Consider the following 12,761-nt stretch of genomic DNA (forward strand, 5'->3'; position numbering starts at 1 on the left):
GATTTAGGGTATATTAATAGAAACTCAACAGTACAAGCAAAAGCTTCATCTCCTGATAATTTGATATGAAAGATAAGAAAAACTTGGCAAACACGCTTGATCTTTTTACCATCCCTGGTGAATTCAGCATGCCAGTGTTTCAGAAGATAGGATAGGATCTTGTAATATTTCTCCTATTCTACTTCTAGGTAATGATGATTTCACTTTCATCTCAAATACAAAGCTGTCTAAACAAAATTGGACACTCAATAAGGCAGCAACACATTGCAGAAACCATGTGGAAAGAAGAGCATCAATGAACAACTCACCAATTTTACAAGGAAATGAAGAAATACAAACTATAATGAAATTATTGGGAATTCTTTCAAAACAAATTACAGTATAGAAAAACCAGAAACAAAATCCAGCAAGCCAAAATTACAGCCAAGTTTATGCATGAATGTTATCATATATTACATATCAAATCAACCTTGTAAGCAAATACTATGAAATTATTACATATCAAATCAACCTTGTAAGCAAATACTATGAAATTAAAAAAAAAATCTTCCTGTTAGAAAAGGAAACCTAACCCCAAAACAATTGATCCTCACTGTACCACAATATTCTTTTGAATGTTTTAATTTCCTTCTGTAAAGGGCAACTGCTACTATAAAGCTTTGGTCATAATGGATCCAGGAAGAAAGGACCCGTTGTAATTCTGTATGTGAAAATATAAAATGATTAGTAGGACAAAAAATGCATCAAATCATTGGTGTCTGACAGTGGGTCAAAAGGGGGAAAAAATTGCTTGATTTATTTATCTCTATTCAAAATCTATCACAGTGCTTGCTGGTGCTTTTGTTTTCAAGATCATCTCTTCATATTCGTCTTCCGGGTTTGACAGGGCAACAATTGCCCCTCCAGCTCCTATGGAAGCTTCACCCTCATGTATAATAACTGTTCTTATGACAATATTTAGATCAAATGTCTGATTATATGAGAAAAATCCAATACAGCCTGAGTAGATTCCTCGAGAACAACTTTCAAGAGAATCAAGAAGTTCCATTGATCTCAACTTTGGTGCACCTGTCATTGAACCACCAGGAAATGCAGCTTTGACACAGTCTACTGCACTTATATCTGACCGCTTTTTCCCACGAATCGTACTCACCATTGTGTGAACAGTTGCATATGATTGTATATCCATGAGATGCGGCACATGAACAGATCCAGGATCACATACACGACCGAGGTCATTTCTTAGGAGGTCAACAATCATCAGGTTTTCAGCCTGATCCTTTTCACTGAAATAGAGAAACAAGTTAGTTTATAACAGGTTCACCAAACTGAATCTCATTTGATTGCTTTGCACCCATTTAGGTTTTCAACGAGTCTTGATTCTAACCAAATTACTGAATAATCAAATATACTTATAAATTTTCGGGCCTAGGCCCTCCATTATATCAAATAAAAATATATATATATACTTATAAAGTTAATGTCATGACAAAATGTGGTAAGATAAATAATTCCAATATGTAAACTGAAGCCACGATATCTCTTGTTAAAATCGTGATGGGTAGACTCAAATTTCCAGAAATAAATGTTACCTGAGCTGTAATTTCAATTTGAGTTGCTCGTCTTCCTCTTCAGTAGCACCACGAGTTATAGTACCCTTAATGGGCTTAGCTTCTAGCATATCATTCCTGTCCAACTGTAGGAACCTCTCAGGGGAAGAACAACAAATACACAGATCTTCCTTTGGAAAATTAAGCCAAGCAGCATAAGGTGCTGGATTCCTTTCTCGCAAATGCAGGTAAAGTCCAAGAGAATTTAAGACCTCGATTGGTTTCCTTATCTGGGTTGTAAGGCACAATTCGTAGCTCTCTCCGTCTTTAATGTAGTTTAAACACTTCTTAACATCTCCAATATATTGCTCTCTAGATTTTTCAGCTGCAAAACCAACCTTATGCGACGAAAAAGTTGAAGGATGAGAATACTGTCTTTCTAAATCCATCCTCACAGAGCCAGTTAAGCTCAGAAGCTTCTCCTCAGTATCATCCAACCATTGTAGAACACTTGAATTTTCTTCGTGTATAGCCAATAAATAAACATGGTCATTTTTGTGATCAATAGCTACAAGATTATCAGCAAAGAAAAAACATGCATCTGGAGTTTTAGATTTGTGATGGTTACTTGTGACAGCACATTCAACTTTGAGGTCATACCTGCAACATAAGAAACAAATTATTTGTTAGTTTACAAGAGAGGCCTTGTATATAACAAATGTGGAACCAGTGCAATGCTCCGGGGCTGTTTTTCTGTAGTTATTTTATTAGCTTCCACGGAATATGCTCTGGATTTCATTGCAGATGACACTCCATTATATCATCCATTCGCTCCTTTAATCAACCACATCCGCAAGTTCTCTTCCATGGCCTGGTCCCTTGCATTCCAACATACTTTGAGGGAGGGCAATGAATTGCTGATTGGCTAGCACAGTATGGTGCAGCTATGGATCAACCTTTGCGCTTGTCAGCTTATGCAAAACTTTCTGGCTGATGCCTTTTAGGCAGTGTTAGATTTAGAGTTTAGTTCCTTTTGTTGTTTTCTTGTTGATAAAAATACATAAATACACATTCAGCTTGATTCAATATAGGCATATATTTGCTTTGAGTTTATCACCTACCCGATGTAACCAACATATCCACCGTGAAAATCAAACGGTAGACCTTCATATTCATCCTTATCGTAATGATATGATTGAAGCTCCTGTGACATTATTAAGGCAACGTGTTTATGAGGGAGACAGTAACAGAGGAAAAAGAACTAATGTTTCATTATGCTTGTACAAAAGGAAAAGCATCTCATAATTGGGAATATCCAAGTATGTCACAAAAAAAATTAAAATATGCACCAAGAAAATACATACACGCTGATGATTCATTACCCAGAAATTTTGACTTTCCTTATGTCTTTGTCCTGTTTACCTTTCATCTATCCCACCCCTTTCTTCATTTCTTAAATGCATATCTAAAGCAATGCATGGCATTTATTGGTCTAAATCACAGGAGAATGGGCAACAAGGATTTTTTTTTTTAGAGCACCCCTTCATGCTAGAGCATAATAGACTCGACTCATACAAAGCATGGGCTCAATTTTATCTAGTGTAGACTCAACTTTAATATGAAGAAATGGGGGTAACAAGGACCAAACACCTGATAGAGTCTAATAGCATGTCATAACTCTAACAATATGGCATGTCCTAGGTGAGAAGTCCGATATGCAAGAGTAAAACATTAAGTGACCAACATAGCTCCTGTATATACCTTGTTCAAATAATCAAGAAAACCTCCTTCCAAGAATATTGTTTCGGCAGAACCATCAGAAACTTCCAGTGATAAATAGCCACCACCTTTTGAACACCCGTCACTGGAAAAAGAATGGATTATATTTTATTTAACATTATATACTATTATCAAAGGGTAAGGAGGTTAGACTCGTACAACTGAAATAATTTTTCCCAGGTCAAAGCATCGTAAAAGAAGATAATCTAAAATATGGAAGAGAATTGAAGACATGCCAGAAATACTTAAGATTAACAGTTAAGAGAATTAATTTCAAACCTCTGATCAGACAATCTGAATGTTAACTGCTTCCAAAGTGATCCACCTTTTCCTCCCATGAACGAAAAGCGCGCTCTTCCCTAATGGGATGAAAAGAGTATTGAGATGATGGAAAATATAGTATATAATGAAGTATATTACCAAAATATCAAGAGATCCTATGTTGATCAATGATTCTTGTTTAAGGATCCAAATGTAAAAAATATATGTGCACTGTCTTAAAAACAGAGTGGGGGAATGGCTCGGTGATGACAACGGTATTTTCAGCATCATATCTATAGAATCGAAGATAAACTGACATAAATTCATATCAATACCATCTCTGTTGAGGAACTATCCAACCAAAAGGTGTTTTCAGCTTCATGTCCAAACAATTGACAGAATATACTTTTTGCTCCACCAACTTGACCAGCCAAATGATTAAATTTCCTCCATTTCAACTTCAAACATTTGTAGTTCACCTCGGTATTATTATGTACTACATTTTCATCTCCGTGATTTACTTTTCTTGGAAGATTCACTGTATTATTCTCAGAATTGTTACTTTTGCAAAAGTCTCTGTAGAGTCTACTAGCACTTGAAACCTGCGCGTATGCTAAAGAAAGTTTACTGCTCAGGTAAATTACGTTGAACTACCATATTACGCTGAAGGCCAATTGAAATTTATAACAAAACTAAGCAGCATGAACACAACAATAAACAGATCTCACTCTAGTTTAGAAGGTCTATATGCTTTCTAGAACTAGACCCTAACAAAGACAGGACAGGATACGATGGAATATTTGTATCAGACCATTTTCTCATTTAAAAGCAATCTAAAAATAGAAATCAAGTAAACCCACAACATTTCAGTGCAAATAACTTGATAAAAGCACATATGAAAGAGAGTGAATTGTAATAAGAGTTTTCAGTTTTTTCTGAGTGTGTAGAGAAGCACAGTGCTTCAGTTTACCATCAAAATTAACACGCTTTTCCTTGTTGTATGATGACCTAAATCTCAGCCAATAATCATCTGTAATCTCTCTAAAATTCTTGAATATTTGACTTCCATGGCAGGTTGCAATACTCTCTGGATGAAACTGCAGGTCAAATTTGTTGAGTTGAACAGGGTTAATAAATAAATAAATAAATAGAAACACAAAGCTAAAACTAAAGACAGATTATTTCTGTACTTAACACCTGCACACCATAGTGTGGCCTAGTAGAATGCTTGACTCCCATAAGAACCCTTGCATTTCTAGTTTGTCCATAATCAATAAGTTTTGAACTTCCATTTCCTGCTTCAGGTAAAAATGAATCAACGAAAATGCTTTGATCAGTCTGAACTTCATGACCATTGTACTTGTCAGAAACCTTGGGTTCAACAAACGGAAGTGTGCTAGTGGAAGTCCATGCTATTGGAATGAGCACCTCAGGAAGTGATTCAGAATCTATCACCAGTGAATGATATCGAACCACCTGAAATGTGTGACAAACAATAATTATGATTTGTGGTGGTAGAAGATATATTTTAATTGAAATTTGACAAAACAAGAACAAACTTGGCTAAAAATATATAAACAAAGGAAGTAGTTTGCATCTGTGCATAGTACATGTTTTACATGAATGATAGCACTGCTGAATCTGGCATAATATGTAATTTTTTCGGATTTTGTCAACTAATCATTTTTATTGAAATACATTGAAATGCATACTGTGGTAAAGGGATACAAAAGAGGTATTTTGTTTGGATAAGTTCTAGAATTCCTAGAAATGTCTCTCTCTTCTGATTAAAATTAAATTAATCAAGGGTGAGAATCTGCAAGACTGCAATTGACCAAACACATGAATCAAACTTTCCAAAGAATTTCAACAAACATCTTGAGAGTATACCAAGCAAACCAAAATACTTTCGGTCGGCGGCACTTCATGAGTTCAACACCATATGTTGCATCCTTTCCTCACTCACCCAGCCACCCAACATCTCCCATTCCCCTGGAAAATATAAGAAACACGAGTAGAAAACCCTGCCAACTAGAAGAAAGATGTCTTCCTTATCTTCTATCATCATTAATAGTTGAATAAGAAAACAAAAACAATGTATTAGGAGAGAAGAACAAGAAAACAAGGGATCCTCCTAAAACAAAGTACACAAGTAAAAAAACAAAAGAAGATGAAAACATCAGCTTTAAGAGCACTGTAATCCTTCTGCATATTTGACAAAGAAACCCCCATTAAAGAATCCTTAAGAATAAAAGCAAAAGATGTTTTGCTTTAACCAAATGTGCCACTTGTTTGCAAAATGAACATAACACCGCAGAGGACTTAATTGTGCTCAATTTCTTATGTGGCGATTATGCCAAGATATTTTCATTAGATGGGGGAAGAATCTGGGCAAATCGGATTTTTTGAGGAATATATCATATATTTTCTTTCCTAAAGATCTAAACCAATAAGATATCAAAATTTCCCAGGTCAAAGAAAGATCAGAATTCAGCAAGATTTCCAAATAACTTGGTCCATAATTGCTGAGCAACGTCAGTGCTTCAGAAAAATTAAGATTAAAGTTTAGAGCTTCCTAGCATCTGAATGCCTTTTATTGTATGTCTCAAATATGAATATGATAAGCTAACAATTGAATTCTATATAAAGATTCAAATTCTCTAAAATTGTTTGACTGATTTAAATTCACAATCTTTGGCAACCCACCTTGAAACCAGAATTTCTACCAGAAGGTATGCCATGAAAAAGCTGGCATCCATTGTGCTCAACTTCACTGCACAGAACAAAGAAATAGTTAAAACTAAAAAGAGAGAGGATCAAACAGATATGAGAACTTTTAAATGACAATTATGTTTTAGGTATATTCATTTTCCCAATTGTACCAATTACATAATGTTTTTTAAATGTTCAAGCATACCTCAGACGCCCATGAACTGGCTCAGATGCATGGACAATTTGAGCTCCGTGCACATAACCCAATGCCTACCAAATCACAGAAAGAGATTAAGCTAAGGTTATGGATGGAAACCCTGTATAAATGAGTTTTATGTTTTAACCTTCCCAATATGTTTTTTACTGGGCTTCAATCAAAGTAAACAGTGTTCACAAAAATGGGAGATTTCTTAATAATGAAGAATTAAGTGCACTCTTTGTGTTGAAAATGGGAATTTAGGCATATTGACTTCAAAATTGTTCATTAAATTTTGATATACAGCAATTCACTGAAGCAAACAAAAGTACTATGCATGTATTTAAAAGGCCAACATGTTCTCCATGTTCATAAATTGTATTAACTATTAAAAGAAAATTTGCTAACCAACGAAAAATGAACTAGAGAGAATGAGAGCTAGCAAAGGAGATATGACAAGGAAAAAAATCAACATATTATTTCACTAATAACTCGGATAATTAAATGCATTATAATACATAAGCAGACCAAATATTTCTATTGATACTAGACTGTGACTACACAAACACCCTATTACTTTGACTGCGCTACAAGTGATGAATTATTTAATTCCACAGAACTGTTGTTCCCATAAAAAAATTATAGATTCAGTAACATGAGTGCATATTGTTCTAGAGCGCGTTCAAGTAAAAAGTTTAATCAAACGCTTATTCCATAAGCTATTCCTGAGAGCTTATTGACAAAGGAGAAAATAGCTTATGAACATGTCACAGGGTATTCGTAAGTACATCAAAAAGCTAACTTAAGAGTTTATATCATGAGATTAACCCAAATAAGTTCTACCAAACCACCCTAATATGGAAGGTAAAACAGAAATTAGACAGATAAAGTTCTTGTTAAGTTAGCATGACTTAAATTCAAGAAATATAGTTTACGCCATTGAAACTTGTGCATGTTATTAACAACACAAGTTGCAAAATTGAAGATTTATGAAGTCTTCTAGAATAGAAGAAAATGCAATACACTGAAGGTTTGCTCAGCCAGAGAGTGGTTAAATTAGATTAGACAAAAAAAGGTACAATTCTGTATAAAGAAGAGGGAAATACCTGGTGTCCTAGGCAAACACCCAAAACAGGAATATCCCTGCATTCAAGCAATATTTGAAGACAAATGCCTGAAGCATATAAAATCATTTTTAAAAAAAGGTTAAAATAAATAATCTTCCACATCTCATTAAATAATAATCAAGATAACATTAAAATAAATCATAGATATCAAATTCTTCAAAATATATCTGCTGTCCTTTCAGAATACACATAGGCATAGTTATACTTACTATTCATGTGGTTTGAGAATGTTTCACTTACATGGTTATACCCCCTTCGAGTGTGATAGAGATGAGAATATTGAGGAGTATGAGCTGACACTTGACTTATAAAAAAATATAAAATTATGAACAATTGTATTTAGGGGAAACTCGGAGTAACACCTTTTGATAAGAAAATGACAAACAAGCCTTAGATATTTTGTTCATGCGAGAATAAGACTAGTCAAGCCTCTAGTGAGAAAAGTGAATCAGGTGATAGATACTCCAATAAATGAATTTGTAGAAAAATATTGTTTTGGAGGAGCCTAAAGTATTGATTGGTTTGGGTGTAAAACTAGTCCGATCTAGTGCAAAGTTTTCGTTGTTGTTTTAAGATCATAGATGATTTGATCACTAGAGTTAACAGAGGTAGTCAGTAGACTCTTAAGGGTAATTTTTTAATGACAAGGTTACACTTCGGCCTATTTCTCTAGCCACACACTGCCACCATGTGTATCAGGGCACCAATGTACTTCACAATTGTAAGTGAAACGTCATAATTCATAATGGCCGCAGACGTAGATTTACAATGAATGTGATGAAAACATGGACTACATATCCACTCAAACAAACATTTACAGACGATTGAATCAATTAATTTTTCTATTGTTTCTTCAGGAGCAGTATATAAATGTTAGGAAATTATCAGACCACAAGGTTTCATTATTTTCACCTATATCTTCTGGGCATGCTGGAGAACCAGGTCCAGGGGATATTACAATGTTATCAAATGCCTTTTCTTCGTACAAGTAATAGCAAAGTTCATCCCACGTCCAATCATCATTTTGAATCACCACAGGAGGGACTGGAAAAATGAAAACCAAAACCAGCTGTTAAAAGGGACATGAAACCCTTACATCAACTTCTTAAACTTTCCAAGAATAGAGTATTCTGTACAAGATTTTAGAATTATCAAAACAATGTTTATTATTTTTGCGTAATAGTCCCATCTTGACTCTTAGAATTTCAAAAATAGGGAGGATAATTATACATCGCAAACAAACATATTTGGCAACAGCATTCTATTTTTTATATGGAGAACAGTTCTATTTGAATAAATACATATATTTTTTGTGATATTAATGGTTGACCATTACAGATCCACTATAGAAGCCACATGTGGAAGTCATATTAGAATGAACAACTGGTTTTATGAAAAGCAGATGTGCAAACTCTGAAAGTCTAATATGATGTAGTATATCAATAAAAAAATAATTCAACATGATATAACTTCAATCAGCCATGTCTTCTAGTGTAATTGCTCTGATTATATAAGTCTATATTCTTTTCAATTGATTGCTACAAGCAAGTTGCCAATTGCAATATTAAACAATTTAAACCATCATATAAAATAAACTTCCACAAATAAGTATTCCTAATGTGTTTTCGACATTTTTGCTTTTTTTTTGTGCAACTTGATGACAAATTTGGCATTTTGGACTACATTCACTTTTGAGGAAAGTTGGCGACAAATAATTTTTTTTCCATGGAAGCTATCTTAAACACAAAATAAACTAATCCAAAATGCTTACTATTATTCAACACTTTCCAATTGTTAACCCCCCACATACATTCAGATGAGACAAAAATGAGAATATAGTAAGTTGAACTTACCCCCATTAATAATAGATAGCTCCTGGTATATATTGTATGTGTAACTGTCATAGTTATCAATCAACAAAGTCCTAACAAAATCCGGCTTCTGTAGAGGCACTTGTAACCTTTTCTTTCTTTTATATGATTCTTCTAAATGGTCATGCGCCAATTTGCAAGATACCCTCATGTTTCTTCCATTGCGATTACACACATCTTTATTAATGAAACAAGAAACCGTTACCGAGGGTTTAGACAAAAGAAAATTCACATTTTTGTACTGCATGGCTTCACTTCTAGGACATGTTAGCTCAGAAGACAACAAACGCGAAGAGACGTTCATTTTTTTTTACAGGAAGAATGTCCAACCGGCAACCACTGCAGATAAATATGCATACACTTATTAGTCTATACTCTATACCATCTATGTTATTAGAAATTAAAAATTGATTGTTAAGCTTATATATCTGAGTATGGCTCTGTTTGGATAAACAACTTAATTTACCATTTATAGCATAAGCGCTTATGTATAAACTATGAGTCTGTTTAGATTGCCTTATTTGAGACATAAGTTTTGTGAGACTCTTCGGGGAAACTTATGAAAACAACCTATGACAATTTTCATAAGATTTTTTCAGCTTATTTTCATAAGTTCTCCAATATAACTTATGAAAACAGTTCCTGGCATATATGAAAATAATTCATCTTTATATTATCTTTTGCAATAAAAAATAGTTCATGTAAGCTTTTACAAAATAAGTGCGTGTGGTATGAGCTACAAATAAGTTGTTTATCCAAACAGGTCAATATTCTATAGCAAGAGATAAGATTAAATTGTTTTCATTAAGCTATAAAGCTGTTTTCATAAGCTATATTATAGAACTTGTGAAAATAAGTGAAAACAGTTTATGAACATGTCATAAGTTGTCTTTATAAGTTTTCCGAGAAGTGTCACAAGTGATTATGCAAGCTCAAAAGTAATCCAATCCAAACAGGTCATATATATGAATCAATATAAGAAAATAAAGCTGCAAGGTTTTGAGTTTGTAATTATATGCAAATAATAACTAAGTAGAATAAATCATTTGGTCACGTACTATTCATGTATACTTATACTTATACAGAGCGAACAAAAATCAAAAAAGTAGAAATATAAATTTACAATGAAAACAGAGACATAGATTAAGAACTTACGCGATTTTTTGGTGTGAAAGAGTTGTTGCAGATTCAGTAGCTGATAAAGAGATGCGAAGAAAGATCCATAAGAGAATGACGTGAATGGAGAGATTTGAAAAATGAAATGATAAACAAGAGAGAAAGTGTTATGGATCAGAGACACGAGTGCAGAGGAAGGAAGAGAATGAGTGCGAGAAAAGGTGGATAGAGAAGAAGTGTTGGTTAGTTTGTGGCGGTGTAGATTCGAAGCGGGTGGTGGTGGAGAACTGGCGGCTTTTGGGAGAGTCCAGGTACGCTCCAGTAGCAAAATTGTCCAGTTTCCCCAAGAAAATTCAATGGTTGAGATTCAATGGTTTGTGACACGTGTCCTAAGAAAATTCAATGGTTGAGATTAAAAGAATAAAACCATACATAATAAAACAATAAATCATAGAAACACGACTGGAACACTGTTCGCCGATCTCCACCCACCACAATCTCTCGTCGCCGTCACCACCAGACACCAGTCCATCACACTGTCTCACCGCCGTTTGACAGGAAAGAAGCAACAACTTGGATAATATAAGAATGAGGATTATGAGAACTTTGGGAGAGGAAGAGGAACGGCGGACAGAGGAAGATGGAGTGTTGAGATGAAAAAATGAAAGCACCGGCGGAGGTGACAGCGAGAGGAAGAGGGAGGAGCAGGGGAGAGGAAGGAGATGAACTGTTGTTGTATAGAGATAGTTTTTTTTTTTTTTTTGACGCATATAGAGATAATTTAAATAAATAGTTATTTTACTCTTTTAATATTATCCATTAGATTGTTTGTTGCCACATGTTATCCATCCAACGGTTGGGCTGGACTAAATGGGGGTAGCTAAATGGAGCATACCTGAACTCGGGATGATGGGACACAAAATTGAGTGTAGTTTTGCTCCATTTCGTATAGCTCCATTTATTCCCAATTCATTGCGTAGATCTATGACATGTGAAAAGTTTGTTTTCGAGGGTTGAGATTAAAAAATTGAGAGTCAATTAATTTTAATAAAAAAAAAAAAAAAAAGTAGAGAAACCATCTTCCTCTCATCGTACAACAACATAACGTATCTCCCTCTTGTCGTCGACGCCACCACTCTTTCTCTCCAATTTGCCTTTCAACCCAATTAAGAACAACTTTAACAAATCTTGGAACAACTTTAACGAATCTGAGAAGGAAAAAGGAGAGGCAAAACTTATGTTGTATCAGCAATGAGGGGAGAGGGACGCCGCTGGAACAAATAATGCCAGAGGTGGCACCGATGGAAGTTAGAGGAAGAAGATGATGATGAAACTTGTGTTGTATCAAAAGAACGAAAAACAGCGTATGTATTTTTTTATTTTTTTTCATTAAACTAAAATTTAATTTCAACCTTTTAATCTTGGCCTTTGATTTTATGTTTGCCACATGTCATAGATCTACACAATTAATAGGGAATAAATGGAGCTATGTGAAATGGAGCAAAGCTGCACTCCACAAAATTCAATTGAAAATGGTTTTAATTTATTTATTTTTTGGGTCAAGTTTTAATTATTATTTTATAAAAAAGTTAGAAAATGTACTACTAAAATCTAAAATTATATGGAAAGTTAAACCCTATTTTACAAGTCAATTATATTAAAGACAGGATTAAAGATCACATGAAACACATCAAAACAAAATTTAATGTTTGTTATGATGTTTTTAAGAAGGGTCTTAGTGGGTTTGCATTGGATGGAACAAAAATCATGTGGGTTGGTGAGAAATGTGGGAAAAATTAATTGATTATGAATTATATGAAGGGAAATGTTAAACCGTATTTCCGAGATACTTACTCCTTCTGTCCCAAAATATAAGATTTTATTGACCACTGCATATATGTCAATACATAATTTTAATTACGAATATCTTTAATTCTCTATTAGTAAAAATTATAGAAATTTGATATTTTAAAAATACTCATCCTAACAAATCAAACAAGATCTCATATAATAATTTTTACATTTATATAATGTTAGAAAAATATGGTCAAAACATGACATATGAATAGTGCATTTAGTCAAAGAAAGTCTTATAAAATGGGACGGATGGAGTATTAAGTATACTAAAAAAAAATGAAAGATGCAATTA

General features: G+C 34.0%; 1 protein-coding gene across 1 annotated transcript; it reads right to left on the reverse strand.

Annotated features, from left to right (window-relative positions):
* Positions 1-324: 324 nt before the first annotated feature.
* LOC123919353 (aminodeoxychorismate synthase, chloroplastic) lies at positions 325-11,367 on the reverse strand. Its single transcript, XM_045971339.1, has 14 exons — positions 10,652-11,367; positions 9,479-9,835; positions 8,538-8,669; positions 7,605-7,672; positions 6,508-6,572; positions 6,297-6,363; positions 4,788-5,066; positions 4,561-4,687; positions 3,926-4,203; positions 3,609-3,688; positions 3,312-3,414; positions 2,672-2,754; positions 1,593-2,210; positions 325-1,286 (listed from the first exon to the last, which is right to left on the reverse strand). Exons 2-14 carry the CDS (start codon positions 9,798-9,800, stop codon positions 806-808), a joined length of 2,703 nt encoding a protein of 900 aa, XP_045827295.1. The 5' UTR covers positions 9,801-9,835; positions 10,652-11,367; the 3' UTR covers positions 325-805.
* Between the last annotated feature and the right edge of the window lie 1,394 nt (positions 11,368-12,761).

This window comes from Trifolium pratense, linkage group LG1 (genome assembly GCF_020283565.1).
Source record: "Trifolium pratense cultivar HEN17-A07 linkage group LG1, ARS_RC_1.1, whole genome shotgun sequence".
Lineage (NCBI taxonomy): Eukaryota > Viridiplantae > Streptophyta > Magnoliopsida > Fabales > Fabaceae > Trifolium > Trifolium pratense.